Source organism: Drosophila serrata, unplaced genomic scaffold (genome assembly GCF_035046125.1).
Source record: "Drosophila serrata isolate PLE 108 unplaced genomic scaffold, ASM3504612v1 contig_184, whole genome shotgun sequence".
NCBI lineage: Eukaryota > Metazoa > Arthropoda > Insecta > Diptera > Drosophilidae > Drosophila > Drosophila serrata.
In genome coordinates, this window is record NW_028257082.1 from 9115973 (window position 1) to 9143665 (window position 27693).

The 27693-nt window shown below is 38.8% G+C and overlaps 15 protein-coding genes across 20 annotated transcripts; 7 read left to right on the forward strand and 8 right to left on the reverse strand.

Annotated features, from left to right (window-relative positions):
- Positions 1-854: 854 nt before the first annotated feature.
- Positions 855-1802, forward strand: LOC110178330 (uncharacterized). Its single transcript, XM_020945443.2, has 2 exons — positions 855-1221; positions 1277-1802. Exons 1-2 carry the CDS (start codon positions 996-998, stop codon positions 1678-1680), a joined length of 630 nt encoding a protein of 209 aa, XP_020801102.2. The 5' UTR covers positions 855-995; the 3' UTR covers positions 1681-1802.
- On the reverse strand, positions 1672-2988 carry LOC110178337 (uncharacterized). The gene is made up of 3 exons (XM_020945456.2): positions 2442-2988; positions 2146-2357; positions 1672-2088 (listed from the first exon to the last, which is right to left on the reverse strand). The coding sequence occupies exons 2-3, from the start codon at positions 2322-2324 to the stop codon at positions 1800-1802; spliced, it is 468 nt and encodes a 155-aa protein (XP_020801115.2). The 5' UTR covers positions 2325-2357; positions 2442-2988; the 3' UTR covers positions 1672-1799.
- On the reverse strand, positions 2608-2936 carry LOC110180385 (uncharacterized). The gene has a single exon (XM_020948051.2). It carries the CDS (start codon positions 2934-2936, stop codon positions 2751-2753), a length of 186 nt encoding a protein of 61 aa, XP_020803710.1. The 3' UTR covers positions 2608-2750.
- A 111-nt stretch (positions 2989-3099) lies between the features above and the next one.
- On the reverse strand, positions 3100-3710 carry LOC110179977 (uncharacterized). The gene is made up of 2 exons (XM_020947567.2): positions 3418-3710; positions 3100-3355 (listed from the first exon to the last, which is right to left on the reverse strand). The coding sequence occupies exons 1-2, from the start codon at positions 3681-3683 to the stop codon at positions 3211-3213; spliced, it is 411 nt and encodes a 136-aa protein (XP_020803226.2). The 5' UTR covers positions 3684-3710; the 3' UTR covers positions 3100-3210.
- A 322-nt stretch (positions 3711-4032) lies between these two features.
- LOC110180055 (uncharacterized) lies at positions 4033-5161 on the reverse strand. The gene is made up of 2 exons (XM_020947680.2): positions 4330-5161; positions 4033-4267 (listed from the first exon to the last, which is right to left on the reverse strand). The coding sequence occupies exons 1-2, from the start codon at positions 4665-4667 to the stop codon at positions 4141-4143; spliced, it is 465 nt and encodes a 154-aa protein (XP_020803339.2). The 5' UTR covers positions 4668-5161; the 3' UTR covers positions 4033-4140.
- A 475-nt stretch (positions 5162-5636) lies between these two features.
- On the reverse strand, positions 5637-7941 carry Cyp6d2 (Cytochrome P450 6d2). The gene is made up of 4 exons (XM_020961889.2): positions 7090-7941; positions 6287-6732; positions 5961-6209; positions 5637-5896 (listed from the first exon to the last, which is right to left on the reverse strand). The coding sequence occupies exons 1-4, from the start codon at positions 7770-7772 to the stop codon at positions 5733-5735; spliced, it is 1542 nt and encodes a 513-aa protein (XP_020817548.2). The 5' UTR covers positions 7773-7941; the 3' UTR covers positions 5637-5732.
- Positions 7942-8214: 273 nt separating this feature from the next.
- Positions 8215-9388, reverse strand: LOC110180360 (uncharacterized). Its single transcript, XM_020948024.2, has 2 exons — positions 9030-9388; positions 8215-8492 (listed from the first exon to the last, which is right to left on the reverse strand). Exons 1-2 carry the CDS (start codon positions 9224-9226, stop codon positions 8249-8251), a joined length of 441 nt encoding a protein of 146 aa, XP_020803683.2. The 5' UTR covers positions 9227-9388; the 3' UTR covers positions 8215-8248.
- A 25-nt stretch (positions 9389-9413) lies between these two features.
- LOC110180394 (uncharacterized) lies at positions 9414-10035 on the reverse strand. Its single transcript, XM_020948054.2, has 2 exons — positions 9671-10035; positions 9414-9609 (listed from the first exon to the last, which is right to left on the reverse strand). Exons 1-2 carry the CDS (start codon positions 9916-9918, stop codon positions 9489-9491), a joined length of 369 nt encoding a protein of 122 aa, XP_020803713.1. The 5' UTR covers positions 9919-10035; the 3' UTR covers positions 9414-9488.
- On the reverse strand, positions 10023-11278 carry LOC110180320 (uncharacterized). The gene is made up of 2 exons (XM_020947979.2): positions 10672-11278; positions 10023-10311 (listed from the first exon to the last, which is right to left on the reverse strand). Exons 1-2 carry the CDS (start codon positions 11037-11039, stop codon positions 10200-10202), a joined length of 480 nt encoding a protein of 159 aa, XP_020803638.2. The 5' UTR covers positions 11040-11278; the 3' UTR covers positions 10023-10199.
- Positions 11279-13022: 1744 nt separating this feature from the next.
- On the forward strand, positions 13023-14691 carry LOC110177851 (lipopolysaccharide-induced tumor necrosis factor-alpha factor homolog). Its single transcript, XM_020944800.2, has 2 exons — positions 13023-13641; positions 14469-14691. Exons 1-2 carry the CDS (start codon positions 13355-13357, stop codon positions 14569-14571), a joined length of 390 nt encoding a protein of 129 aa, XP_020800459.1. The 5' UTR covers positions 13023-13354; the 3' UTR covers positions 14572-14691.
- A 1658-nt stretch (positions 14692-16349) lies between these two features.
- On the forward strand, positions 16350-17131 carry LOC110181244 (lipopolysaccharide-induced tumor necrosis factor-alpha factor homolog). The gene is made up of 2 exons (XM_020948952.2): positions 16350-16831; positions 16895-17131. Exons 1-2 carry the CDS (start codon positions 16578-16580, stop codon positions 16995-16997), a joined length of 357 nt encoding a protein of 118 aa, XP_020804611.2. The 5' UTR covers positions 16350-16577; the 3' UTR covers positions 16998-17131.
- Positions 17100-18780, forward strand: LOC110178419 (uncharacterized). Its single transcript, XM_020945563.2, has 2 exons — positions 17100-17805; positions 18406-18780. The coding sequence occupies exons 1-2, from the start codon at positions 17360-17362 to the stop codon at positions 18500-18502; spliced, it is 543 nt and encodes a 180-aa protein (XP_020801222.2). The 5' UTR covers positions 17100-17359; the 3' UTR covers positions 18503-18780.
- Positions 18781-20727: 1947 nt separating this feature from the next.
- LOC110181234 (uncharacterized) lies at positions 20728-22194 on the forward strand. Of its 3 annotated transcripts, none has more exons than XM_086828989.1 (4): positions 20728-21090; positions 21385-21437; positions 21506-21664; positions 21723-22194. In XM_086828989.1, the coding sequence occupies exons 1-4, from the start codon at positions 20979-20981 to the stop codon at positions 22092-22094; spliced, it is 696 nt and encodes a 231-aa protein (XP_086685115.1). In that variant the 5' UTR covers positions 20728-20978; the 3' UTR covers positions 22095-22194. The 3 variants fall into 3 exon arrangements, with proteins under 3 accessions (XP_086685115.1, XP_086685116.1, XP_086685117.1); XM_086828990.1 differs by having other exon boundaries at positions 20784-21090; positions 21303-21437; XM_086828991.1 differs by having other exon boundaries at positions 20816-20917; positions 21303-21437.
- Positions 22195-22331: 137 nt separating this feature from the next.
- On the forward strand, positions 22332-23976 carry LOC110178552 (lipopolysaccharide-induced tumor necrosis factor-alpha factor homolog). 3 transcript variants are annotated; one of them, XM_086828993.1, is made up of 3 exons: positions 22332-22650; positions 23443-23581; positions 23647-23976. In XM_086828993.1, exons 1-3 carry the CDS (start codon positions 22647-22649, stop codon positions 23747-23749), a joined length of 246 nt encoding a protein of 81 aa, XP_086685119.1. In that variant the 5' UTR covers positions 22332-22646; the 3' UTR covers positions 23750-23976. The 3 variants fall into 3 exon arrangements, with proteins under 3 accessions (XP_086685119.1, XP_020801390.2, XP_020801382.2); XM_020945731.2 differs by having other exon boundaries at positions 22332-22638; XM_020945723.2 differs by having other exon boundaries at positions 22332-22634.
- A 678-nt stretch (positions 23977-24654) lies between these two features.
- Positions 24655-27144, forward strand: LOC110179831 (lipopolysaccharide-induced tumor necrosis factor-alpha factor homolog). 2 transcript variants are annotated; one of them, XM_086828995.1, is made up of 4 exons: positions 24655-24790; positions 25533-26062; positions 26623-26758; positions 26846-27144. In XM_086828995.1, the coding sequence occupies exons 2-4, from the start codon at positions 25816-25818 to the stop codon at positions 26946-26948; spliced, it is 486 nt and encodes a 161-aa protein (XP_086685121.1). In that variant the 5' UTR covers positions 24655-24790; positions 25533-25815; the 3' UTR covers positions 26949-27144. The 2 variants fall into 2 exon arrangements, with proteins under 2 accessions (XP_086685121.1, XP_020803100.2); XM_020947441.2 differs by lacking the exon at positions 24655-24790 and having other exon boundaries at positions 25378-26062.
- Positions 27145-27693: the final 549 nt, after the last annotated feature.

Here is a 27693-nt window from a genome sequence, read left to right on the forward strand (position 1 = left end):
CCATGTGGAGCCATGTGGAACCCCAAAATGGTCGCATCATGCCGTAAGTGCAGTAAAAAATCAATTTTGACAAAATGTGAAAAAATACACTCGGAAAGCCTTTGGAAAATGAAATGGGAATGGGTACCGAGATGTGTGATGCGAGGGGACCCCCCTTGAAAATCACTTGGGCGTGAGACTGGGAGGCGTGGCACGTGAACGGAACCGTTTGCTGTGAAGAGGCAGCGGGAGACGTTGGAAAATGACTGACAATAAAATGTTGACGCAGCCAAAGAGCATTATGGATACAGGGTACTCTCAAGCGATTGGATTAAGTTGATAAGTCGGGACCCAGGATAATGGGGCCTGAGGTCCTGTATCCCGCCCCGAATACGACAATAACATTCAGAGTACCTGCTGGTGCTTGCTTTATTGAAGCCAGGTCCTTTCATACGGCCTAAGCTGATTGATGTTGAGAGCCCCTTCACTTCACACATCTGCATAAAATAAATCTTAATGTGCACAATGTTGGTTTTAAGTCTATGAAAAAAAATACAAATATAAAAGGTAGCAATTGGATACTCTAGCCTGAAGAGGAGGAAAACTAACAGGGAAAATAAATTGATTTAAGAGAAGCTGGAGGGTTCTTAACGAACAAGAGATTTAAGATCGAGTATCTAGTGTGAATAACTTGAATAATTTCTTTAAGCAATATATTAATTAAAATATTTAAAACAATGCTAAGCAAGTCCCATACATATAGTTTTAAGGTATACTTGTCAATCTATAATTTCCAATAATGTTAAAATACCATATAATTAAAGGGCAAGGGTTCCCAAGTAAATCAACACCAATCCATCACATTTCCTCAAAAAATACCTTGATTGACAGCAGTTAAGTAGTCTCAGCCTTTGGTGTCAGGGGGTTTTCCACTCACAGAGTAACCTCAACTAGGGGAATCACAACCAGAAAAGACAAACCAACATACATAGAAAGATTTTTGTACACGTAACAATATGTCACTGAATAAAGTGCAAACCCTGCGTTGCCTGCAATGCATGAAGGAGATCCAGTGCTCCCCCGTTGATCCTGGCCAAATGGTGCTCCACATCCAACAGGATCATCCCGAGGTCTTCGCAGTGGCCAAGGAGAAGATTAAAAATTTGCACACACTGATCGAGAAGGAGAACAGCCAGATGGATCTTTCGGAGACACAAATGGCCACGGCGGCAGTGAGAACTTGTAAGTGAGATCGAAGTCTTTGAAATATCCTTAGGTATTTATGATGTATGTATAGATTTAGCAAACAAAAAGAACAATCGGCATGTGTGCTCTCAACCCAGTCCCTGCTCCTGCTATGCAGACAAGGATAATGTGAGTCGCAAGCAGAGCTTCAGGGCATCCATTACGCACTGGGCACCGGCGGAGGGTAACATCTTCTGTCCCAGCTGCGGCTTCAGCCAACGGCCGCTGATCAAGACCGCCTCGGAGATGACGGCCACCGGAGCTTTTGCCACCTGCATCTTCGCCTGCTGGCCCCTGTGCTGTCTGCCATTCCTGGAGAGCCGCGAGTATCTGTACTGCTCCAATTGTCGCGCTTTCCTGGGCATCTACGATCGGGAGAAGAACTGCGTGAAGCCCAGCAAGGAGTTTGTGTCCTCCAAAGGGACCTCAGATATGAAGACAAGCAAATGTGTTTAATTTTTTTATATCTATTTCATTTATCAAATTGTTCGTGTCAGCAAGTAAGTGTAACGCAAAAGGAGGAGAGCTTTCCCCGAAGCTTTGACCTAGTCAATACAGAAACCACTTGACTTGCCTCATTGGTGTACAGCTATTTGGGTTTGCTCTTGGGCCTTGCCCGCCTCCTTGGCCGCGTTCTCAGCCCTCTTTTTCTCCCTCTTGGCCAGGATCTTTTCCCGGGACTTTTGTGCCCTTTCGGCACAGTCCTTGGGGCGTGTCTTCAGGGTCATTTCATCCACGGCTGCCTGCTTACGGGCCGATCGGGAGAGGCATCGTTCCGTGCAGTTGATGGGCACAAATCTTCCAATAAAGCATCCGCAGTGTAGGCAATAGTGATTGATGTCCCGACGACCAGGCCATTTTTTACTACGAAACATGTATTAATTACAGAATTAGTTCACTGTTGTTGTTTTGTTTACAAACCAAAGTTTGGTGAATCCCAGGAATCGCTGCAGACAGGTAACCACCTCTAGTTGCACCACACTCATCCCATATTTCTCGCAGGAAGGACACTGTAGCCAGGTGGAGTCCTGCTTGAGGTAACCCACCTGCTGCTTGTGACTGACACTAATGGCCACAATCTCAGGCTCGTCGACGGTCATGGCGATGTGAGTTCTTTGGAGAACCAGCAGCGACTGAAAACGAAATTGATTAAAATAATTTAAGAGAACGAAAAATCAGAGATCTCTCTCTCTCTCTGGCTCTTTGAAGATTCTCACATTTTCTCTAATTCTCTCAGAGGCGTTGGTCGGTTAATTAATTACTCTTGATTACAACATTTGAGACGATGCACGGAGAATTGATTCTCTTCTTATAAGGTTAATTATATATTATTATAATTTTCTTATTATTTATTTTAATAATCTGTACAAGAAAATTAAATACTTTTTAATAAATATATAAAACTTGTTTTATTTATTATAGTAACAAGAAAAAGCTATCAATGTTCGTTAAATATTTTTTGCTCCGTGTGATGATCAATGATCATTAGTTTAGTGTGTGGATTGGATGACATCGTCACAGATATTCTACAGCTGTGGGCGACGGTACACTCCCAGGTATTCCCCACAGGCGCCACAGTGATGTCTCTTGGTGCAGCAACGCAGCCAGGAGCGCACCACCCGAGTGGTGGCCTTGGTGCGGCAATAGGGACAGGTGATCTCATTAGGGCCAGGACCCACGGCAAAGTACAAAGGTCTGGGATCCTGAGCCATTTCAATGGACGGAGAAAAGCGGTGTTGACTGTTTCAAAAACAAATGAAGACTGAGGCCAACAGAAAAGAGAATCGAAAGCTATAAAATACAAATCAAAAATAATAAAAATATGAGAAGAGAGAATCCCCAAGAGAAAGTAAGAGTACAGATGAGAGAATGTGATTCAGTGTCTGTATTATTTTGGTTTTATTTTCGTCTCATATAGTCTCGCAGTGGGTGGGTGTTTTCTTGCCTGTTCCTTTTTTTTTGGAAAATATGTGAAAAATGTGAAAATTAGTCGGTGGTTGCTTTTAATTTCAGTGGTGCCCGCCGCTTCATAGAACGCCCAAAGTAGCAACCGCAGTTTCCACAATAGTGACTCCTGTCCGTTTGCTTGCAGGGCACATAGTAGTTGAAGCAACAGCAGCAGCAACAGGTCCTGCAAAAGGACTTCCCGGTTGAGAGATTATTTTTAAGGATTAAATATTGTTAGATACCCACACAAAAAGGCAGCCCACAATGCGATTGATTTCACTGGCCCACCACTTGAGATCGTTCTGGACCACACTCAGATCCTTGATGCCGCAGGCGGGGCACTTGATCTCCACGGGTTCGCGGGGCAGATTGAGGAAGGTGCCCGCCAAAGGTGTGGCAAAGTTCTCGTAGATCTTACGCTCCCGCTGATCCTCCAGAGCCTTAGCAGCCCGTTCCCGGGCCTCCTGCTCCGTCTCCTTTTCCGTCGCCTTCTCCGGGAGCGTTGTTGTCATGGTTGCTCCGCAATTGAACTGAAAGCGAATTTCGACCAGACGAATGGACAACCTGTTTTGGATATTGAAAGAGAGCGGGCATACACTGAGGAGAAAATTCATTGGATTTTAAAAAATTGGAAAATATCTCAGAAGACTCTTCTAACAAAGGACTCAAGTTATTAACATAACCAGACTTTCCTTACTTTAAATTCATTGGAAACTAATTAAACTTCACATATCTTCTATAAATATTATTCCAATTGTATTATATAAAATGAACCCTTATTGAATCAGTTATTTTCCGAGTGTTTCAAAAATTAAGAGCTGTTTAAGAGTGCAAAAGCAACAAAAGAGAGCAACAAGAGAATTGATTTACGGTGCGTCTTTAATTGAGTTAGATGCGTAATAGAATTATAGAACAGAAGTGAAATATTTGGCATTAATAAACATAATTTTAATTGATTCGATGAATGAACTATTTGGCCTTGCGCTGGATTCCAACTTTGCCGCCACATGAACTGCAGTAAATTCCCTTGGTGGTCCACTCCCGGTTGCAGCCACACCAGGTGCAGACGCAGCAGATCCAGAAGAGCGGGAAGATGCTGTAAACATTAGAGGATACCACATAGTAAAATCACAAATCTTCTTGAGGGATTCCCCCTACCAGGAAAGTAAACTCAGACACATGCTGGCGTCCTTGCAGCTGGCTGCCCTCATCACAGCCGCCTGACTTCGCTCCCGGCACAGGGGACACTGCAGCTTGTAGGTGGACGGTCCCACTGCATAGTAACGGAGTCGGGGCTGCTGGGAGGCACTGGTGGCAGCAGGAACAGCTGCCTCCTGGTGGATGAGGGTTACCTTCTCCGCCGCCTGATCATCGATAAAGGGCACTTGGCCATCGTCTACCACCACATTGGCTATGATATTCCTGGAGCGCTCCTCCGCCGTCTGGGCGGGCACCAATCTCACCCGCAGTCTCTCCACCTGCTGATGCTGTTCCATGCTAACTGACTATCTGATCTCCGCCAGAACCGAGACCCAGCCGGTGTACATCGAAAGAGAGATGGGGGAGCCAATTTGGGAGAGTTCAGTTGCTAAGAGAAAGATTCCCAGAGAGACAGAGAGTGAGAACAATGGTATGCGTCTGTCGATGACCATGGAGCCCATGATGTCATCTATTCTGTGCGGTGGCCCCTCAACCAGAACCAGATCGACAGCCAAACATTCTGCGAATATTTGTTTATTCAATAAATGGAGCAGCAGTTCGAAATGAAACACATCAACCACATGGGAAATGTTTCAAAATCTGGGATACTTCCTTCAAATTTTCAATATTTTTGAGACTCTGAAAATATAGAATTTATTTTATAAATCATTTCATTACAACCATATGGAATTCCCACTAGCTTATTAATAAATTTGTGCTTTAAAAATGATTAGAAACTTTGATATTTCGCATCTTTTAAGCTGTCTAATCAAACAGGTTTACTATCCAATAAAATTAAAAATTTATCAATTTAATTAATATTTAATAACATTTAATTTAGATAGCTTAATACTTTCCATGATCAGTGTATAGTTTTTATAAACCCATAACACGTTTGCCGGTCAATCAGCTGATAACTAGTTTTTGTTTATGTTTATGTTTGGTTTGGCTTTGTTTATAGATATATATTATATTACGCTCACAATCTTGGGCTGAATTATATGAGAATAGAGCTTAAAGCTATATTACCGATCAATAACCCATAAAGTTATTTCTAAAGTTTGAGAAAATAAGGGAAAAATCTTTACTCTTTAGTAGTTGGAAAGCTCATAAGTCAATATATAATACATACCGTATTGTTTATATAATTTAACAGTACTCATCAAAAATATTTCTTCCAGTCTTGATTATTTCAATACAGTTTTAGAAAAAAACATATTCGTAGATATTAACATATTTCAATTGTTTACATAGAAAATCTGAAATATTAATCAAATAATAACCATATATTTGCAGTTCGCTCTTAAATATATACAAGAATTTATAAATCGCAAAGAGGGAAAGTTATTATATTTTCTTTCCTACTTTCTTTTGGTCAAACGGACTTTCAGACCCTCCTTGGTCACCAAAACTGGAGCAGCATCAAAACGGAACTCCACCTCCTTGCGTGGAGCCTGAACCAAATCGAAATTGGCCAAGACCTTGGCCACAGCCACCTTGGAGTTGATCTTACCCATGCGGAGAGCTAATTAAATAGGGTTTTAAATCAAATCTATATCACCAATCGTTGTAGGAATTTCTAGACTTACCTATGCAGTGCCGGGGACCTTCTCCGAATGGCATATACGCTGCCTGATCGTAGTTCATGTTATCCGCATCAAAGCGATGCGGATCGTAGCCATTGGGATTGGGGAAATAGACTGGATCACGATGGATACCAAAGAGTGAGATCAGAATGGGTGTGCCCTTGGTAATGGTATGGTTAGTGCCGGGAACGGGATAGTCCTCAGTGCACTCGCGGTTCAGAAAGGGAAGACCAGGGTATTTACGAATGGTTTCTGTTGAAATAAAAATACATAAACAATTAAAAAATTCAAATAAATTATACATTTAAATTGATTTTGGCCCCACACACCCATTATGCAAAGATCCAAAAACTTCAAATCCTGCACAGCTTCGTAGGTGAACTTATCCTTGGGCTTTAGATTGTGCTTCTGGAGCACTGCATCCACCTCTTCCCGTGCCTCCTTCAGCAAATCCGGATACATGGACAGCTCGTACAGGGTGAAGGCGGAAGCGGCAGCAGTGGACTCCGATCCAGCCACGTAGAAGAGGAAAGCCTGGGCGGCAATCTTCTCGATGGACATCGACTTGAGCTGCTCCTGGGCCGTCTCCATGTCCCACACTTGATCATCATCCTCGCCGATTTTTCCAGTGTTCCTCAGCCGAATGAGCAGCTGCAGCATGTCCTTGCGGACCACATTATGCTGCTCCCGGAATTCAATGGTGCGCTTCATCATGTCCCGCAGGGAAGTCAGTATCCGACTCTCATAGCCCAGACGGTTCATAACCTTGGCAATACTGCAGGAATATTGAATAAATTCTTATAAATTGCTATGGTAAATTTCACAATGTTTAATCATTTTTAGAAATTCAATTTAAGAAACAAAGAAACTCGTTGTGTAGTTACAATAAAACTATAAAACCATATTACTATGTTTGTATGTAAATGATTATTTGTATATTTTCATGAAAGAAGTACTAAAAACAAAACAAAGAATCAGTTTGTATACGATTTTCTTCTGTCTACAACAAAATATAAGCTCTTGAAATGCAAACTCATCTTAATATAGATGCAGTCTGGCACTTTAAGTGCATAAATATTTAAAAAAAATAAAAATTTATAATTAAATGTGTTCAACTACAACTAATACTCACATGGGACATATGAACATGGACATATTGTGAATCTTGAGTAGCAGAGACTTGTCCCTACTTTCCGAGCTGCTTATTTCCCGAAACTCATTTTCCGGATTGCTGAAGCTATCGATCTCCAGTCCAAAAATCACCGAACCAATAATATCCACCGCATATGTGGTCATCACATCCTTGATTTCCACCTCGTCGCTCTGGTCGAGGACACCCTCCAGATGCTTTACCAGCTTGTCGCCAACCTCGTCAATGGTACCGAACATGCCCTTGATTTTTCCCGAGGAAAACGATGGCGTCAACTTTTGGCGTAGATTTCGCCAGGAAACCCCTCGAAGGTTGAAGAGATTGGCGGACAACGGATCCTTCTCCTCATCCACGTAGACACCGCGATCGTGAAAGCTACCAAAGTCACTGGTCATGATCTGGCGCGCCAGCTGGGCATCACGGATGAGGATACTCCGCTGGTTCATCATATAAATTCCCACAATCTTTCCCTCGTGCCGGGCGTAGATATCACCCAAGGCCATGCCCAAGCTCCGTTCCTGTTTCATCACCGTATCCATTACCCCAAAGGGGATTACAGCCGGCTCCTCGTCCATGCCCAGTCGCTGCCAGTGGGTATAGTGACGCCTCACATACTGGTACAGCAAGACCAGGTACAGGATCAGCAGGAGGACAATGATCCACATTTTACACTTTTTCACACTTTTTATTTTCCTAAAATCGTGTAATTTAGTTGGAAGCGTGATCTTCTCCCCACAAACTGTACGATTCTACTGAAAGGGGCTCGGTTCCTATGGGTCTCAAGACCCTCCCGATAAGCAATACGAACGAGTGTCAAAAGCAAACGGCGATTCCAATACATTGCTTTGTTTTTGGCAATATATTTGCTCTCTTCCAGAGGAAAGCGAACTGGAAAAAGCTTTCAGCTCTTTGGCAGGGAACAGGGCAAAAAAAAAGAGAGGAGAAACCACCTGTTGATCGGAGAAACTGCATACATATTTCTTTTAAGTCACATACTTCTCTGGGTAAGAGGTGATAAGTAAGAGTAAAGAATTATTTGTTAATCCAGAAAGACACAAATTTGTTATAATAAATTCCCAGGAAATTAAACATCATACTCTGTGGAAATATGGCTTAAATAACTTTTCGTTTAATTTATATATTAATTCTCATTAGCCAACTTTGATTCCAGAGCCTTACGTTGCTTGCCCAGCTTCTTCTCGTCTAGTTGCTCTTTTTCTACCTTCCGGAATCTTTGCCAGCGTCCATTGTCCTCCACTTCACCTCTTTGGAGGCGGAACAGAGTCCGCTTGTACCAACTGAGGGTGATGTTGCGTCCTATGAAGCAGCCACAAGAGCTGCAATAATGATTGACATCATGTCTTCCACGCCAGCGAATGGGATTGCTATTGGAAATGGATATATGGTAGAAAAGTTATTTCAGATGGAGTACGAGCTTTGGTATGGAGATAAAGTTAAGGTCAGAACAATATCATATAATATCATATATTAATATCTGTAAATATAAACAATTTTAATTGTAGGTTTTACTTGCAGAAAAAACTAAACTTTGAACAATTCTATTGGGTTCTATAAAATTAAAAGGTTATTTTTATATTCAATGGTTATATGTACCTGTACAAATTTCTTTCAATAAATGTCTCTCACAATTAAGAAACAATAATATTTCACAGTAAAAATTTATTGCAAACTAAATCGAAACCATCAAAATAGTCTCATAAAGTTAAAAGACCATCCAATGATTTATGACCAAAACAACTATGAAGCATTAATGATCTCAATAACATTTCATAGTAAATAAAATTATATAAGACACTATTAACCCTGCACATGAAATACAACAATTTAAATTTCAATTTAAAGAATTCAAACTATATATCTGTTCATCATCATTCTGACCTCACTTTTATAAGAAAACCCACCAGCAGAGAAGCACATTTAGGGTGCAGGCAATCTTCTGTAGAACGGTCACCGCCTCCAATTCCACGCGTGTGGTTTGGAGCTCCTGGCAGGCGGGACACTCCAGCTCCTGGGGCTCGGTGCTCAGGTGACCCACCTGGGGCACTTGCGAGATGTCGCCCTCGAAGGCACTACCGTCCAGACTCTCGGTGCTGGCCATAGCGCGGTGAGAAGGTAACTGAATCGAGAGCCCCCGAAAAATGTATCTGTATCTGCATTTGTATCTACATCGAAATGCGTGCTAAGAGCGAGCCAGAGAGTGGGAGCGATTGCTATAATTCTTTGGAGGCACCGCCTAACTGCCGGACCAAGTGATGATCGAATAATAAATTCAAGTGTGCGCTAACTTATTAAAAAAATTTGACAACAGCTGCTGGTTTATTTATAGATCGTTAGAGAGCCACTACTAAATGGAAGTCCGACTAAGTGGGACGCCAGTGGAAGCCCAAGTGGCCACCGCATCTGCTGCAGAAAACCCGCTTTGTCTTCAGGCGACTCTGGAGGCAGGAGTACACAAAGGTCAGGGCAAATATGGGGAAGCAGCTATCAAAATGAAATAAATGATGAATATAACAAGGTAATAAAATACATCTAGAATCCTTACCAGGATAAGGCTGAGAGAACACAACTGAGCTGACCCAGAGCTCCGGTCATTTCCACAGTCTCCGTTTTGCTATTCTGTTGGCACAGAGGACACCTCACCTGGTAGCTACTCGGTCCAATGCTAAAAAATCGCACTTGTGGCTTCCGAGGACCTTCCTCTAGGGTGGCCGTAGTGGCCGCCGAATTGGTGTCCCCCACACCATGGAGATCCACCTCCAAATCCGCATCCAAGTCGTTCCCACGAGACATTGCGACTGGCCCAGTGAAACACTTTTTTTTGGCAAATCCCCTCGACACTTCAATCGCAAATTAAGAGAAATGTTTTTTGATCGAAAGAGAAATACACGGAGAGAGTAAATGCTAAAAATCAACAATTCTGTTTTCGTTTTTTTGGCCTCGGCTCTTCAGTCTCATCATCTTACTCGCCGCAAGGTCAACAACAACAAAAAAATACTTAAAAACTAAACAAAACAAATAATTAAATGCGGAGCACCCACTCCAGTTGCCATTCCCCAGTTCCCTCCTCCTCGTCACTGTCTTTTCCATGCCCCCAAGAGGTAGCCACATTTGCCACAAATGACCCTGCAATCGTTGTTCGTGCGTCTCGGACAGCAGGGATATATGGGCAGCATGGCAAAGCAACTGGAAATTAAAATGAAAATTTAATTATGTTATTTAACAAAATAATATTGTTAAAAGAAGAAAGAACTGAGGAAAACTATAATTAAATTAGGGTATTTCTCATATTCCTGAAGGCGGGACCGTCTCAATTCGAAAGTCACGATTAATGGAAATATATTTGCTAAGATACATGTATAATATTTAATTTATTACAAACAAAAAAAAAGTTAGTAATTTAAACGTAATTATCCCCCCTGTGAGGTTATTTGCATCTTTGTAATCACACTATTTTGAACTTAAATCAAGCAATTTGAAATGAAATTCTCCAAGAAATTCTCCAAGAAATTCCTCACATCTTTCCCCACTCATTGCCACACTCACCACATGGTCAGCAGTCGCTCCAGCCGGACTCCCTGCTCATGCAACCGCTCATTGCACTCCGGGCAGTACATCTGTCGCAGGCAGCTGATGTTGGTGGCCGCCGGCGGCGGTGGCGATACCTTCTCCGCCAGTTGTCCCGTAGAATTGCTCTTCCGGCAGAAGTATGTGTCCGGCTCAGAGTCCTCCGCATAGCCATAGGGATAGCCTCGGTGTGGGGGTGTGGCCAGGAGCAGCTGATCCAAGGCCTGCGCTGAGGATGATGGCTTGGTTTGGCCGCAACTGGGATTCAGATTGATCTCCACCAGATCCGTAGAGAGCTCCTCCTCTACCTGAGGTGCTTGCAGGTGGAACTTTAGCTGCCGGCTCATGTTATCGAACTGACGCGACTCGGTATTTCTATTTGCCTATAAATTGGGTTATTTTTTTGTTTCACAATTGAAACATTGAAAATATCAAAAAAGTGGCAGTTGTGGCACTGTTTGGGGGAGCAGGGGGCATTGGCCAAACCAGTTGTTCATCTGTTTTGTCAAGCCCCCGCCGAAGTACATATGTATTTGCCATGCCAGTATTTGCCTAACACTATTTTCATGGCTGCGAAGTTAACGGCTGCACTTGAACGGCAAGTCAATGCTAAAAGCTTCTGGTAAAGCTGCCAACAAGTGGGTGGCAAATCGAGCTTTTAGCCATAAAAAGCAACGGTTAAAATATAGTTAGATTAACCCATTGAGAACCAGGAAGTTGTAAAGGTAGTTGCTACCCTTGTTCGGTATAATAATTTTGGTAATGAGCTTGAAACACACTGAAGAATTCACTTCCGACCACATAAATCATATATAATATATTCTTGATCAGCATCAAAAGCCGAGTCCCATCTACCCATTTACCACATTTTTTTTTTAATTTCAAAATTTTATAAGGGGTTACATCGTTAAAATTTCCAAAAATTAAGACAATATTAAATTTTTATTTTTTAATAATATATAAAATGTACCAATCTCCATTTTCTAGAACATTAACTGTAAGTGTAATTTAACTACGTATACGTAATTTTATGTACGTAAACGTAATTTTACTACGTATACGTTATTTTATGTACATACAAGTAATTTCATTTTAATAGCCAATGTTAACTAAATATTATAAATGAACAATGATCAATAAGTATCTATGACCAAAAATTATGATCATTAATTAACTATGATCAGTAAGCATCAATGACCAGTAAGTAATCAGTACGTATCAATGCGCACTAGGTAACTATCATATGATCAGGACATAGCTATGATCACTAAATAATTTTGATCAGTAATTAACATTGATCAGTAATTAAGTATGATCATTTAGTATCAATGATCATTAAGTAATTATGACCAGTAAGTATCTATGACCAGTAAGAATGTATGATAAGTTACTAACTTCGAACACTAATAAACAATGACTTGCAAATTTTGTAACAACACATTTCTAAGACTAGGCCGGCAGCAATCACTTCGTTCCGGGGATGTTAGAACCAGTTGGGAATCATAAGCACAGATGTGCGAGATTTATTATGGAACAAATTTAAGAGCAAGCTATTTGAATGAAACTATAGAGATATTCTACTAATATAATTTTACTCGTGTAGAAGTCGGACAATGGCTAGATCGACTCAGCTGTTCATGTTGATCAAGAATATATATTTTTTTGTAGGGTTGGAAATGAGTTCTTCATAGAGACAATCTTCTGACTAAAATTAGAATACCCGGCCATAGTATACAAATTCTAGGTGTTTGGAAAGTATGTAAACCCCGTTTTCTTTTATTTCGATTTTTATTTTCTTCGAGGAACTTCATTAAGTTAAAGCCTCACAGTCTGAAATCGATGAGGTGTTGAACTCACAGTTATTAATATACTATTTTTAGAAACCAAACTAAAATTAAATACTAAACGTGCACTGAAAATATAATGAGTGGTTATAAATAAACTAATATATAAATTGTACCAATATCCAGTTTTTAGAACATTAACTGTAAAAGTAGTTTAACTACGTATACGTAATTTTACTTCCTATACGTAATTTTACTACGTATACGTAATGTTATGTACGTATACGTAATTTCTTTTTAAAAGCAACTCATTGCATTGCTTTTAAGAACAAATATTAAATAAATATTTAAAATGTAGGTTGAAGAAATGGCATTGCGATGCTAAAACCGGTACAGATTTATATCCCAGCCGGTTACGCACCTGTTGCAAAGATTAAAGTACAATAAGTATTCAGATGAGAGCGCGAGAGCAATAACCTATGGATATATATACATATACTCTTTACCCTTTGTTAATTCTCCAAAACAAATAAACCGAAGTAATTCAATTTTTCAAAACATGCCAAGTTGTCACAGCAAACTAGCGCTTAATCATCAGGTATCAGTCGAGTGAGTCATACATCTAGCGTTTAGAGGAACATCGACGGAATTCAGTAAATCAAGTGCACAATACAGAAGATATCCGTTTATGAGTTAGACCGAAAATCCCCCTATGTGGAGGAGCTAACACAGAGCCGCGATAAGATAGCAATCCGAATGTTTAGGTATTGCGGGAGCTCCAGTTCCAGTTCTCTCCTCAGTGCAGCGCCAACCTTTGAAGCGATCGGTTCAGTTCGTTCGGAAATTTCCAGAGTCCAGACAAAGAGAGACATATAATTATGGACAGCAAGCAGCCTCCGCCGTACAGTGAGCAGCCCGGATTCACGCCTGCCCAGACCTATCAGCCGGGTGGACCCACCCAGCCGCCGATGTATCCACCGATGCCGCAGCCGCCACAGCCCTCCACGGTGATCATTCAGACCACAACCACCTCCAACCTGGTGCCCATCGGTAACGGTCCAACCCGCATCCGTTGTCCCTCCTGCCATGCCGAAGTCCTGACCACCGTTAAGAGTACACCTTCCGGCCGGACCCACTGCTGGGCCCTCATCCTGTGTCTGTTCATGTAAGTAAACAATGTCATTTGATCTCAGAGTTCTTCTTAACTTGCCAAATGTACATAAAGACAGGTGGGACGTAGCTGGAGAAAAATTAAAAGGGGGAATGTTCTAAAACATTCTTAAACTTTTATTTACAAGAAAATGTCTGAGAAGATTTAAATATTCATATATTAGGAAATTCTCTTTAAATTCAAAACTATAACAATTGGATATTTGATTTCTATGCATTTCTCATAGTTTTATTTGATTGAAACATCATCATCTTGCTTCTGGTAAGGTCTTTGAAAATATTCCTATAGCAAAATCAATTATCTTTAAACTCTGATTCAAAGTAAATATTTGTATTTAATGAATGCTTGCATAATCAAGTTTATAATATTTATATGATATATAGATACTTAAAAAGATAGGAAAATAGATAATCAACTAGATCAAAGCAAAGTATGATTGTATGAACTATAGCCACCACAAAATTTTACAACTTCCCATCAGCCGCGGCCTTATGTCTGAGTAGACACATTATTGCTTTAAAATAGCAATTCCTACGCCCATGGCGAACACTTGCGACACCTTATCGCGAGTACAAAAGGTTTTTATATACTAGAAAACATTGTTATCGCAACTGGAAATGGAGTTGAGTCAGATAGCGTGGCACTGATGGGGCCGGGCTAAAAACAACTGAATGCGACTGAAACGGTTGCTCGGGGGCCTTGTATTGTCCCAATAGGAATTAGTGTGGCAATTAGGAGAGGCCTCTGGCCAACAAACTAATTAAATAACAATCCCCCGAACCCATCTAATCAATCTCTATTTCAATCTCTCTACATTTTAGCTGCTGGCCTTGCGTTTGCTTGCCTTACTGCATGGACTCTTGCCAGAATGCCAACCACTACTGTCCCAACTGCAGTGCCTACATTGGCACCTACGAGAACTAAAATCTAATCTATAGGAGATCCCCTTAACCATTAACCATGCCATATTTCAACGACAAAACTGTAAAACTGTAAATATATTCTTTTATAATCACACACATTAAACATGAGATTCAAACAGGAGAGCGGAAATGCGAATGTTTAACTTGGTCTGCTTACCTAACTTAATTACGGTGGCAGCTTAATCACTCGGATTGGTCATAAAGCAACCACAACACACATATGCCAGCTTCTGATTAGGTGCAAGTTAATATCTTGCAGAAAAAATTCTAGGAAGGAGTTTAGTTAGTCATAGACGATTGTTGCTTGGTGATAATTGCAACTATTTCCGTACGTAGATTATTGTATTGTGGCTTAAAATTCAATATTGATAATGGCGATAAAGATATACACAATTATTGATTATTACCTCACTAAGTATTTTAAAATGTTTCGGTTAGAGCGAGAACTTGTACTTGCCCGGCTATAAATTCTGATTGAATCTTAAACAGTTTATTTTATAGAATCTACAATTTAATAATTTACTAAAAATAATGTCATGAATTTAAAGTCATTCCATTAGCCATTAAATTGTGTAAAATACCTTCAGGTTTTAAATATTTTATACTTTATTAGGGGATCTATTAGCAATTCTAAGAAAGGTCAATGCCATAGAACTAACATTTCAGAACTTAACAGATTGTTTTATGACTTAAACACCATAAACCACTCACAAAAGTGTTAAAACTGCTATTACCTAATTAGCAATCTGAAAAGCTAACTACGGACAACCGAAGTTTGTATATTCTTTCAGTGAGTCATATATCAAGGATTCGAGTGTTCAATCGATCATAAATAAGCCAAAAATTAATTAATCTCAATGTTTTCATCTTTATAAACTATGATAAGTAATTAACTATGAGCAGTAAGTAACTATGATCAGTAAGTATCTATGACCAGTAAGTATCTACATATATCTAGCAAGTATGTATGATCAGTTACTAACTTTGAACACTAATAAACAATGACTTGCAAATTTTGTAACACAACATATTTCTGAGACTTCGCCGGCAGCAAGTCACTTCGTTCCGGTGGTGTTAGAACCAGTTGGGAATCATATGAACAGATGTGCGAGACTTTTTTATGGATTAAATTAAAGCTATTTGAATAAAACTATGGAGTTATTCGTCTATATAATTTTATTACAATATATTGTAACTTTTCGAGTTTTCAACAGATTTTCTTTAAATTTAATATATAGCCATTATATGTTTATATAGAATTTTGTGTACAATTTTATGAAAATCGGACAACTATAGCATATAGCTCAAACGATCGTTTAAAACAGAGGAAAATATAAAATGGTGATTGAAATGAAAGCAGGCATTACATAATTGTTTTTAACATAAATATATAAAATAATAATAATATAACATATATAAATTTTGTATATATACTAACTAACTGTACTGATTAAAATTAGAATTTCTACGTATTTGGAAATTATGTAAACCCCATTTTCTAATTTCGATTTTTATTTTCTCCGAGGAACTTCATTAAGTTAAAGCCTCACAGTCTGAAATCGATTAGGTGTTGAACTCACAGTTATTAAGATACTATTTTTAGAAACCAAACTAAAATGAAATACTAAACGTGCACTGAAAATATAATGGGTGGTTGTTTAAGAGAAAATAAATTACGAAATTAGTTAGGCAAGGATTATATTGTATATATTTTATTTCTGCTTAAGTTTTTTTTATGCCCACTGTTTGGGAAATCCATTTATGTGGTTTAATCTGAATTATTCTATGGTTACCGATTAAAGTGTACCAAGTCATAGGAAAGAGTGCCAATCGATAAGGTGGTGCAACTCCCTTTACACCTCGCACTCACCTCTGTTATTAGGGTTTGAAATGTTTTCATATAAAAAAAACGAACCTGTCGATTAGTCAGAAATAAGATAACGAGTTGCGATAGAGTGGCAGTGTCATTAAGTGGACGCCGATTTCAGTGCCTGTCCCGCCACAAACATGAACACCACATGGGTGGGCACTGCTCCGAGTACGGACCCGGAACCGTCGCCGTCTGCGGACTGCGGCGTGGTGGTGACCCAGATACCTGTTTACACCCTTAACGGAGTGGGGCCGGGGGCAATACCCTTGACAGTTGGCTGGCAGAAGATGCGGGTACGTTGCCCGTCCTGCAAGGGCGAGGTGGTCACTAGTCTGCTGACCTCGCCCACCCGGAAGACCCACCTGTGCGCCCTGACCTTGTATATCTGCTGGTGAGTCGTGTGTGGAAGTTGGGACATAACTGGATAGTATATATAAAGGATCTTCTCCATCAGCTGCTGGCCTTTTATATGTTTGCCGTACTTCTTCAATTACTGCAAGAATGTCCAGCACTATTGTCCCAATTGTGGGTGTCACATAGGATCTTACACCATTTGAGTAAAGTCTAAACACTGCCAGGAAGTTAATTACCCAGGAAGCTCGAAGAAAGGATCTTGTGAAAGGGGCCAGACTTATTAAAAATTATGTTCCCAATTTTTCAAAATATATACAAAATATATTAATTTATTGAATTAAATTTTTTTAGGTTTTAGCTAGTTTTTTTTTTTTTAGAAAAACCAGCTGTTATTTAAAGTTTCCACCGGGTTCAAGTTTAAATTTTTTTTGTCATCAATGTAATCTATTCAGCGATTACTTATCGATAAGTGCAAGCTCACGCGATCGTATGGTCGTCTCGCTTCAATGCGCAGCAAAGCAACGCTTTCGAAGTTTTTTTTTTTTTTTTTGTATTTGTGAAGCACATGCATTTTGGCGTCGGAGCTTTCTACTTTTGTGTTGCCAATCCATTCGCTTCTGTATTCGCAACGAAAGCGGTTCTGGTACCATTGACTCAGAGCCCAAACGCCGGGATTCCAAGAATTATAGATAACGCGACAATGGATTACAAACGAGTGGACTCTCCGCCGGGTTATACGGATGACATGGCCACAGCACCGCCACACGAGATGGGCCACTCGCAAGAGCAGCACCTTTATCCTCAAGTGCCGATGCCTCAAATGATGCAAATTGTGCCGGCTCCAGCTCCGGCTCCGCCGCCAGTGAGCGTCGTACATCATCAGACCACTGTTCTGGTAGACTCTGGCCAGGGAATGATCTGTCCCCACTGCAATGCCCGGATTCGTGTGCGCGCGGAGCACCATCCCACTGGCAAGACTTACTGCCTGGCAGCTATCCTCTGTCTCTTTCTGTAAGTAATACAAAACTAACATATACAACATACATACATATATGTACTATATAGTTGCAGTCAATATAATAGCACCTGAACACCGCTTTTGTCACCTTTAGTCAGACATATTTGGGGTACGGCAATTTGCGGTTGATTGAGCATGCATACAGTGAGCCATAAAATAATTCAATTTAACAATTTTTACTAAGCTTTTAAATTGAGCCACTGTAAATACGTTTTTCCATACTGTTTATTATAAGTATTAAGTTTGATCTTATATGATCACCAAAAGAAACTGTCCACTCAACTTTTTTACAATCAAGTGCTGATAATTAAAATGTATGTGCAGTTACGACTGTTTCTGTTATCTAAGCTCTATAAGGGACCCTTCCTAAACCATATTAGTTAAAAATAATTTAAAAACACAATGAGCTTTTAATATGTGTGTAAGTATACTTGAATCAATGAATTTTATTGTATGAAATGTAAACAAATGCAGAACTTAACTGTATGTATATGTACATATGTATGATGTATGTAAATTTCTTGGAATATGGGCCATCGATCGTTCCTGGTATACAATACATTAAATGTTTCCCTTTTACTTCAATCTTCTAGCTGCTGGCCCTGCGTTTGCGTTCCATGTTGCTGCAACTGCTGCTACAAGAATTCGCAATTCTGCCCCAACTGCAATGCCCGTTTGGGATCGTTTTGAAGACGTCAGCGAAAAATAATCGCCAAATTCATCTAGACACAAAGTCGACTACATATTCATACGAATATCCTCAAATACATTTGTATGTAGATACATACAAACATATATTTATCATATTTCCATAAGCATTATAATCATAAAATGAAGACTTTACCATATTAACTCGTACATATGTATAATACAAAACCAAATCATCTTAATAATTCTATTCTCTTCTGTATGCAAAGAAACCTGTACACAAAATGAATAAAGTTTTCTTAAGGGAATGATTTCTTGTACTTAGTTAGAAATTGATATTTTGAAAAAATTCTAGGAAGGTTCTATGACATTCAGTTAGTCATAGCCACTTGTAGGTATTTCCGTACCTGCATTTTACAGTTTAATATTAGAGGTTTATAGTGAATGTAGGTATATAGAAATATTGATTCCTAATAACAAAAATTACAGGAAGTTTACGTCATTAAATTTCCCATGAAATTGTGTTAGATATGCACACATAAAATTTAAACAGTTATTTTAGAATTTTGTATATAAAAAATATAATACAATACGAAATCATCTAAATGCATAAGAAACTATTAACCAAATTAACAAATAAAGCTTTCTCGAGCGAAGCTTTTAGCGGGGATTCCCAATTTTTTTTTTGTCGATATTTGTTTGTTCGCATCTGGCATACGTGTGTGTATATACATATTATATAATATTATATACTTTATATGGGAATAATTTGCTTAATACCCTTGTTTTAATTTAGAAAAATTAGTAATAAAACAAAAGATAAAGAAAACCCAGAGAACCACATACACTATGTATTATTAATGTTTGAGGCAAACGGTATGAAAATAATATGGCATCATAAATAATTTAAGAAAATAATAATAATGTTTATTGACTTGGAGAAACTACAGAATTTTGTTCAAACATTCCCGGTCAAAAACCTTCAAATACGAAGGGAGCGGCTTGGCATCCCCAATCCGATAGTTCTTTGCAATTTCTGGACAAATTCTCCACAAATCCAAAAGGGGCATCACTACTGTAAAGTACTCAACTGATCATTTTTAAACATTTTTTGTACTGAGCTTTCAACAATCGTGCTGGCAAAGCATAAGCTTCTGTATACTCGACATAAGCGGAGCTGTTGATTTCGGTCCCGGAATTCGAAGATAAGCGCCAACACGAGGATGGATTACAAACAATTGAATTCTCCTCCGCCTGCTTATCCAGGCACAGCCCCACCGCACGATATGTTCCAATATCAGCCGCAGGGGCAACATAACGGGTATCAGCCAATGCAGATGATGACTCCGACTTCAACTCCTGGTCCAGGTCCTGCTCTAGGTCCTGCTCCAGCTTCAGCTCCAGCTCCGGCTCCGGTGCACATGATACAGACAAGTGTTGTTGTGAACGCATCCAGCAGCGAGACACATTGTCCACGCTGCAATGCCCAGATACGCGTCTTGGTGAAATACCATCCATCTTGGAAAACTTACTGTTTTTCAGCGCTCCTCTTTCTGGTTGGGTAAGTAAGATAAAAAGCTTAAAATAAACCCAGTTCTCTATAATTATCAAAAGCGTACTATATTTGCATTTACTCTGAAGATGTTACTGTTTTCAACTCAAGTTTCTAGCAATAAAATGTTGATAATAAAACCAAGCTCGAATTGAGAAATATATACTAAACCAAATGAGTCATAAATGTCTTATATATACTACATCCATACATACTAAATGATTTTTGACTAACAATATATTAATTTTTCCTTCTTTGCTAAATCTTATTCATATGTAGGTGCTGGCCCTGTGTTTGCATTCCATGCTGTGCCAACTCCTGTTATAAGACCTCACAGATTTGCCCCAGGTGCAAATTATGCTTGGCTTCCTATTAAAAATCTCGCCAAAAAACGTTCCAAACTGATTAATACTCTAAATATCTATTTTCAATATTCTCAATTGATAACTATATACTTTAATGTACGTACGTAAATGATTTTGCTTTTTATACGACGCTGTAAACAAGATAAACAAATAAAGTTTTCTTAAACCTAATTAAGGGGATCCCATTATTGTTTTGATTTTAATTTTGACAGACTAATTTTAACCTTTTTGTTTTTATATTTTATATGATTCATATGGCTCTTCTTGATGTTTTTACAACATTGCCACAGAGTATACTTAATAAGTAAACCTTTAAATATAATTCAAATTTTGTTTATTTTTAATTTTTTTCAAAAATGATGAAAAAGCTATCGATGTACAACTGTACCATCGATACTATCGTCAAATGCCTTACAGCTTTAACTTCCGGCGTGCTCTATTAGTTGTCTTGCTCTCTCTCAAGCGCCATTTTAAGTTATCCCCGTCGCCATATTCCGATGAGCTTGCTACCGATTCTTTACCGAAAATGCCTGGTGCCCGGTAAATAATACTCTATTTATTCTCTTCCATCCGCCAGCTACTGGCCCTGTGTTTGTGCTCCATGCTGCTAAAGCCAATTGGAAGTTTTGACTATCAAAAAATCCTAAGCATTTTGAGATTTGGTTACTTTTTATTTACAATTTTCGCTCTCCTCTTTTTACTCTTATCAAAGGGTAAGTTTAATTACAATTCATTAAGTATATTTTTAATTGTCAGGGGAACCATAAAAACTTTAACCGTCGGCATCCAAAGGCAACTTTAGGATGCCCTTATATTGCGTTCATTATAATGTTCATTAGCACTTTTTTTTATCAACAACAAAAAATTAAATGCAAATTACAATTACAAATGACTATAAAATATTATTTCATAAATACATTTTAAGCCAAACCCATTAAAAGCACATTAACTTTCAACGCCGAGATTTGGTTGGCTGTTTTGTGACTTGTGGCTTACATTCTTTATAGTCATGCTCTCCATAGCAGAGGTTGTTCTGATCATTTGCCTCTCCTGGAAGGTTGTGAGTAATCAGTATATTATATACATATATTTTACTAAAAACTAATACATTTTATATTATTATAAAAGGTCTGTGAACCCTCTATTGTGTACAAAATGAAGAATATCGAATGCATAACAAATCCGGCCTATTCGGCCAACGCTTCTTGCTATATAAAGGCTATTAACTGGAACAAGGCAGTGGCCCAAATGGACGTGGATCTTGTAAGGCCACTACATAATATATCAGTAAGCTGATTATTTCATATTAGCTAATACGGATTATTTTAAGCTAAATTTATATCAGGTTCGACTTCAGGTCTTCAAAAAGGACTACTCCAATCAGTTTCAGCCCTTTCTTATCGATGTGAATATAAATCTATGCGACATACTATCAAGACGAAACTTTATCCCGTATGGATTAATAATTTTGAAAATAACCCAGCGATTTTCAAACTTCAATCATTCCTGTCCTTTTGCTGGTCACCTAATGGCTCGCGACGCCTACATTGACGAGTCCATTATGCCGATCACTCCTCCATTAGGATTCTACAAAATGAATATCACTATAATGGAAAACTATCAGAATACGGCTGCTGCACATGTAGGTGGCATTATATGGTATTCACAGGTTATGCTGCCAGTCAAGAAAAAGATAAAACATACAGGCAGAGCCTAAGATTCTAAGCGATTTATATTGCTATATGGAAAATTAACATAATGAAACTAAATGGAAATTTAAAAGCAGTTATAATACAACCTTCAAATCCTCCTACTAATGAATACTTGATCCTTAAGTTACTGCATACTTTCAGGTGTTTTGCAATATTAATACTGAATCCTTGAAGAAATTATCCGTATCACCAACATTATATTTACTCAGCTCTTTCAATAGAGTGGCAAATGGTGTGACATAATCTAAGGAGACCTCCTGAAGGAGTATACAAACATATTCCCCCGAGAACGAGTTATATCAATGCTCTGGATCGCTGACTCTGGACTTCAGTTCAGCCCCTTTTGTTGCTAGCAACATTGCTGCAGCAACATTCAGAATTATTCGAAAGAAAATTGCCATTCATCGTTCGGCTGGAATTTGTCGGGTGAAAACCGTGGTCCGCAAAACACATTCGTTGCCCCAACAGTGCGCAACAAGTTCTGTAAACTCTCCGGAAATCGGCAGCTTCGGTTTTCTGTTCGAACAACGACGCAGTGCATACGAGTACGTGAGTGAATGAGTGCGTCAGTGTGCGCCGGACCGGAATTTATAAATGCAGACAGCGTACAGTTGGCCGCGATATAAGCATCCATTCAAATTTAATGTGAAGTTAAATCCCAGTTCCATATTTCGCGATATGTATATAGAGAGAGGGGAAGCACATAGGACAACGCCTTGAAGAAGATTACCACTCGTTGGCATATAACTCTATTTTCAGGGGGTAAACGGGTCCAAGGCACGCACAGCAGCGGGCAGGTGGACTCCTAAAGGGGACAGGATTAATCACTGGCGCCGGACACACCCTTAGCCTTATGATGATACTATGCCGGGGTCCGGCCAAGTGTGAATATAAATAGATTGTGTTGATTTTGGGCAGGGTCTTGCGGCTGGAATTGTATACAAATTGGCCAAGTGCTCGTGCCGAGAGATGATGGATGGAACAGGAGGTCAGGGGGGATGAGTCCAGGATGACGACATCGACATTCGGAATTCGACATTCCACTTGCCACATTGCGGCACTCCGTACTTCGGTTTCTGTCTCTCTGCCGGATGACATCACACATTTCTCTTGGATTTGAACAGGGGAAGGGAACAGTGAAATGTATTGTACTGTTCATGGCTAGTTCTGCTTGTTCTGGGGGAGATAAGACCTGATTATAGCCCTGGTGCATGGCAATTATATAGTCCCGAATGCACAACCAATTTATTGCTCACTTCATTAATTTCCAAACTGCACGCGAAGTGTGCAAGGTCGCCCTTTAGCTCCCCGATCGATATGCAAGTTATTATATTTTTCTATTTTCTCTGCCAGTAAACAACATGTCCACCCAAGTTGGTCCCGAACCCTGCAATCTGGTGTGCCCAAGCTGCCGCCAGCAGGTCACCACCCGGCTGGAGCCAAAGGCCACCACCAAGACGCATCTGATAGCACTGATCATGTGCCTTACCTGGTTAGTTATTTGGATCACTTTTTTATTCTACAATTTAATTATATTCAAATATATCTTCCTGATAGCCTGTGGCCCTGTGCCTGCTGCCTGTACTGCACTCAGTGCGCCAGGAACACCGACCACTACTGCCCCTCGTGCAACAACTTTGTGGGCACCTATGAGCGCTAGACAGGATCTTCCGCTCAACCGGAAATGAATGCATTTGCCTAGCTTTAGCAGCCATGATGAAATGCAAGACGACACTTCATACTAATTCCGTAGTTACCTCTCTCTCTCCCCAAAACACACACACTTAATCTTACGCAATATTTTGATGTCAGGCAAAACATTGTTGTACCATTTTAGGTTCTTGTAATCCCAGCACAAAATAAAAATAAAAAAGATTCAAGGAAGAATAACAATGGATATTATTATGGGAGGATTTCTGTGGAAATGTTTTTCAGATTGAATGAAACAAGGTCTTTATAAAAGGTTTATAAAACATTAACGAAAGCTAACATTAAAAGGAAATGTAGTCTATTAATTAATTAATTTTTTTTAATTAATAATTTACAAATGGATTAAGTTTTTAGGAATATTTAAGACTAAGTGAAAATAATAATAGTTTCAATTTTTAAATTCTTGTTTATGTGTAAATTAGAATTTTGTTAAAAAGAAGTTATTATCTTGGTTTGACTCTGCATCTTCTAAAAATAAATGTATTATACTCTAACTCCATTAAATCCTCCGACTTATTATGAATACATAATCCATTAAGGCCATCCCGAACATCATTACAGTAAATGTAAGTGCAGCTTAATAGCTAAAAATTAGTTGAAATGTGAGGCTATTATTTTCAGACAGCCGCCTCTAAGTCGCGTCGGTCTATAAAGGGACATCCAAAGTTTCGCCAGGTTATATCTCGAAATGGACATGGATCTAAAGGGCAAAGAATTTCGCTATCTAGCAGCTCCGGAAGTGACTAATTCCCCTACAGTTCCATCGAATTCTGTAGTGATTATTGCTCCAAATGGTAAATATGAATATCGAAAAATAATTGTAATACTCTACTTTAAATATTCTGTACTTTTCAGTTAGCAATCTTAATCAACTGGGGCCTGTGTCCCAGCTTATGAAGTGTCCTTACTGTGACAGGATGATGGAATCCCGTTTGGAAAAGCGCGTGACCAAGCAAACACATCTTTTCGCCCTTGCTCTTGCACTAACAGGGTGAGTTTTAATACCCTTTCAGGGTATTTTAATTTTAGTCAGCAGATTGTAACACTATGAAGGAATCAATTTCCGATTGATCAGAATCGAAAGCTGAATTGATCTAGCTACTTCAGAAGGAAAAATAATTTTATTAAAAATTTCCAAAAATTGTAATGTTGTTAATTTTTTAATTAAGTAAGCAGATTTAATAACCTAGCAAAAGCTAACATTGGACAGCAATCCGAATTAAAATGAATCTATTTTTGACTTAGTTATAAAACTTTGCAAATCGCAAAATATACAAATATCAAACAAGCTAAAATTAATAAAATATATATTTATTATTAGTTAGCTGAGTTAATATCAATAAAATAATACAAAAAATTGTACCAATGTACAGTTTTTTAGCACTTTAACTATGAACGAATTTTACTACGTATACTTAATTTGTGTACGTATACGTAATTTTATGTCAAAAATATATACATATTTTATTTATTTTTTTAAATTTTAAATTGAGTGTGTAAATTTATTAATCTAATAATATGATCCTATAAAACTGAAAGGGTATATAGACTTCGGATTCCCGAGGTTAGTTTCCTTTCTTGTTTCACATAAATTACTTGAAACATGACACACACAAACGGGAAGTTAATTGTTTAATTAACGCTATCTTTTGTATATATCGACGAATCAGGCTTAAAGCAAACATAACTTTGTTTATACATTTAAAAAAAGACCTTGATATTTAATTTTGCAGATGTATATGCCTGGTGCCTTTGCCTTATTGTTTAAAGAGTTGCCAGAATGCAGACCATTTCTGCAGCGAGTGCAATCGCTTTCTGGGAAAGGCTCACAACTAAACAAAATAAAAAATAATAAACATAACTAAAATCTCTATTATTCTAAAAGTCCACGAGCAACAGTTTGAATTACACAACACAGCGATAATCGCATAATTATCCATTGCACTCCCACGAAACAAGGAAAACAACACAAAAAAACCCCCTCGGAAACTGAGCTAGGAAAATGCCATCACACTGATGTGGATATATACCGAGAACAGAACGAGGTCCGAACTGGAGGCCAAGTATACCTACCACATCAGTTTCGTGCCGAACTCCGAACGCACAGCACCTCGAGCGGAATTACCAAAACGGACCGGAATGGAGAAGAATATGCCATACAGCCAGGAGGAGCCTATCCCACAGGCGCCGCCATCCTATGACAACACCCAGCAGATATATCCACAGGTGCCAGTGATGGTGGCACCAGCCCTCACTGTTCCAGGTGAATATGGGAACTGCGTCTTTTCAAATTGTGAAAACATCAAACTTTAAAAACGAAACAGAGTGAAGTGTGTGTTTTTTTAATAATTATATTGAAATTGTGCGCAAAAGCGAGCATACAAATTAGGCATGTCACGCTTGGAGTGTAAATAAAATACATTTTTTTATGCTTCCGCTTCAGAGACAATTAAATTTACTCACAGCAAACATTTTGTATTCAACAGAATATTAAATAATAATATTTGATAATTGATAAAGTAGTTGGATATTCAAGAAATAAGTAAAGAAAAAGGAATGAAAAGTTTGCATTGCTGCATTCAGAAATGTATCCTTTATTTCAATGACGCAGTATTAATTCCTTGATATTTGTTGTTTATTGCTTACTTATGATTAGCCAAAGAATTTTGCATCCTTTCTTATTAAAACCAAATTAATATTAACTTATTTCTGCCTTGCTCGAGCATTGATTGCTTACAATTAGTTAAATTACAGCTTGATAAAATTAGAGATATAAAGGAGCATTGGAGTTATAAATTAATTTCTCACATTGATATATTCCAGCCCCTCAGGCCAATGTATTGGGTGGAGTTCCCTGCATGGCCACCTGTCCCAGCTGCGGAGCTCGTCTTCAAACTAATGTCAGCTTTCAGCCCAGCACCAAGACCCATTTGCTGGCTCTGCTCATCTGCATGATTGGGTATGTATTTGATTGTGAATCCCAGAGAGCATAGAATTAACATATATGTAACCTTATATACTTAACCTGATCCTTATCCTGCCACAGAGGCATATGCTGCTGCTGCATTCCCTACTGCACCGACTCCTGTCAGTCGGCCAATCACACTTGCAGCGGCTGTGGAGCTTATGTGGGCACCTACAATAACTAAGCTTTTTAAAAAGGATTAAAAACAAAGGGGAATCCCACCAGTACTAGTGCATGGCACCAGGAAGATATATTCTTATTGCAGTCAAGAAAATAATTGATTTTACAAAAGAAATAAATAAAAAATGTTATATATGTATGTATAAATGTTATGTGCACCACACTCAAAATAAATAATAACCAACTTAAATTAAAAGAAATGGGTATTTCATATAGGGACCTGGGATAAAGGATAAAGCAATTCATCGATAATTATAAATTATTTTGCATATGGATGGTATCTTAAATTAATCCAAAGCTTTCTTGAGAAATGCTATATACTTTTGATTTCATTGCTGAATATGAAAATATATATATTTATTTTATAATTGCGCATTGAATTCAGTCATAAGCTCCTCAAAAAAGCGCCTGATAACGACGGCGAGAGCTTATCAGCTGGGTTTAAATGTTTCTTAGAATTTTGGAAGACAGACTTGAGCGGAAATACACAAGTAGCGCTTACGACTAGTATCGAAAAGATGTCTGCCAAAGCCAGTCGAGCGGATACGAGGCGATCTCCAGAGGTTTACAGGAACCTGAGTGAACCAGACCCAGAAACTCCAAGGACTAACCTAAAAACTGCTTCCTCGGAAGGATCTCTCATCTCTGATGACTTTAAATTCTCTTGGCATCAAAAGGTCTTGTTCAATTTGCGGTGGGTTTTGTGTTCTTTTTCTTAGTTTTTATATATTTTTATATGATGAATCAAC

Coding starts and splice junctions, on each gene's coding strand:
- LOC110178330 (XM_020945443.2), top strand. CDS start 996: ATGTCACTGAATAAAGTGCAAACCCTGCGTTGCCTGCAATGCATGAAG. Junction 1,222..1,276: donor CACGGCGGCAGTGAGAACTT/GTAAGTGAGATC, acceptor ATGTATGTATAG/ATTTAGCAAACAAAAAGAAC.
- LOC110178337 (XM_020945456.2), bottom strand. CDS start 2,324: ATGACCGTCGACGAGCCTGAGATTGTGGCCATTAGTGTCAGTCACAAG. Junction 2,089..2,145: donor CTGGGATTCACCAAACTTTG/GTTTGTAAACAA, acceptor CATGTTTCGTAG/TAAAAAATGGCCTGGTCGTC.
- LOC110180385 (XM_020948051.2), bottom strand. CDS start 2,936: ATGGCTCAGGATCCCAGACCTTTGTACTTTGCCGTGGGTCCTGGCCCT.
- LOC110179977 (XM_020947567.2), bottom strand. CDS start 3,683: ATGACAACAACGCTCCCGGAGAAGGCGACGGAAAAGGAGACGGAGCAG. Junction 3,356..3,417: donor ATTGTGGGCTGCCTTTTTGT/GTGGGTATCTAA, acceptor GTCCTTTTGCAG/GACCTGTTGCTGCTGCTGTT.
- LOC110180055 (XM_020947680.2), bottom strand. CDS start 4,667: ATGGAACAGCATCAGCAGGTGGAGAGACTGCGGGTGAGATTGGTGCCC. Junction 4,268..4,329: donor TGTCTGAGTTTACTTTCCTG/GTAGGGGGAATC, acceptor TAATGTTTACAG/CATCTTCCCGCTCTTCTGGA.
- Cyp6d2 (XM_020961889.2), bottom strand. CDS start 7,772: ATGTGGATCATTGTCCTCCTGCTGATCCTGTACCTGGTCTTGCTGTAC. Junction 6,733..7,089: donor TCCATGTTCATATGTCCCAT/GTGAGTATTAGT, acceptor ATATTCCTGCAG/TATTGCCAAGGTTATGAACC. Junction 5,897..5,960: donor AGGTCCCCGGCACTGCATAG/GTAAGTCTAGAA, acceptor CTATTTAATTAG/CTCTCCGCATGGGTAAGATC.
- LOC110180360 (XM_020948024.2), bottom strand. CDS start 9,226: ATGGCCAGCACCGAGAGTCTGGACGGTAGTGCCTTCGAGGGCGACATC. Junction 8,493..9,029: donor CTAAATGTGCTTCTCTGCTG/GTGGGTTTTCTT, acceptor CATTTCCAATAG/CAATCCCATTCGCTGGCGTG.
- LOC110180394 (XM_020948054.2), bottom strand. CDS start 9,918: ATGTCTCGTGGGAACGACTTGGATGCGGATTTGGAGGTGGATCTCCAT. Junction 9,610..9,670: donor GTTCTCTCAGCCTTATCCTG/GTAAGGATTCTA, acceptor TCATTTTGATAG/CTGCTTCCCCATATTTGCCC.
- LOC110180320 (XM_020947979.2), bottom strand. CDS start 11,039: ATGAGCCGGCAGCTAAAGTTCCACCTGCAAGCACCTCAGGTAGAGGAG. Junction 10,312..10,671: donor GAGCGACTGCTGACCATGTG/GTGAGTGTGGCA, acceptor TTTAATTTCCAG/TTGCTTTGCCATGCTGCCCA.
- LOC110177851 (XM_020944800.2), top strand. CDS start 13,355: ATGGACAGCAAGCAGCCTCCGCCGTACAGTGAGCAGCCCGGATTCACG. Junction 13,642..14,468: donor CTCATCCTGTGTCTGTTCAT/GTAAGTAAACAA, acceptor TCTACATTTTAG/CTGCTGGCCTTGCGTTTGCT.
- LOC110181244 (XM_020948952.2), top strand. CDS start 16,578: ATGAACACCACATGGGTGGGCACTGCTCCGAGTACGGACCCGGAACCG. Junction 16,832..16,894: donor CTGACCTTGTATATCTGCTG/GTGAGTCGTGTG, acceptor CTTCTCCATCAG/CTGCTGGCCTTTTATATGTT.
- LOC110178419 (XM_020945563.2), top strand. CDS start 17,360: ATGCATTTTGGCGTCGGAGCTTTCTACTTTTGTGTTGCCAATCCATTC. Junction 17,806..18,405: donor GCTATCCTCTGTCTCTTTCT/GTAAGTAATACA, acceptor TCAATCTTCTAG/CTGCTGGCCCTGCGTTTGCG.
- LOC110181234 (XM_086828989.1), top strand. CDS start 20,979: ATGCTGCTAAAGCCAATTGGAAGTTTTGACTATCAAAAAATCCTAAGC. Junction 21,091..21,384: donor CTTTTTACTCTTATCAAAGG/GTAAGTTTAATT, acceptor CATTCTTTATAG/TCATGCTCTCCATAGCAGAG. Junction 21,438..21,505: donor TTTGCCTCTCCTGGAAGGTT/GTGAGTAATCAG, acceptor TTATTATAAAAG/GTCTGTGAACCCTCTATTGT.
- LOC110178552 (XM_086828993.1), top strand. Junction 23,582..23,646: donor CTGATCATGTGCCTTACCTG/GTTAGTTATTTG, acceptor TCTTCCTGATAG/CCTGTGGCCCTGTGCCTGCT.
- LOC110179831 (XM_086828995.1), top strand. CDS start 25,816: ATGTGGATATATACCGAGAACAGAACGAGGTCCGAACTGGAGGCCAAG. Junction 26,063..26,622: donor ACCAGCCCTCACTGTTCCAG/GTGAATATGGGA, acceptor GATATATTCCAG/CCCCTCAGGCCAATGTATTG. Junction 26,759..26,845: donor CTGCTCATCTGCATGATTGG/GTATGTATTTGA, acceptor ATCCTGCCACAG/AGGCATATGCTGCTGCTGCA.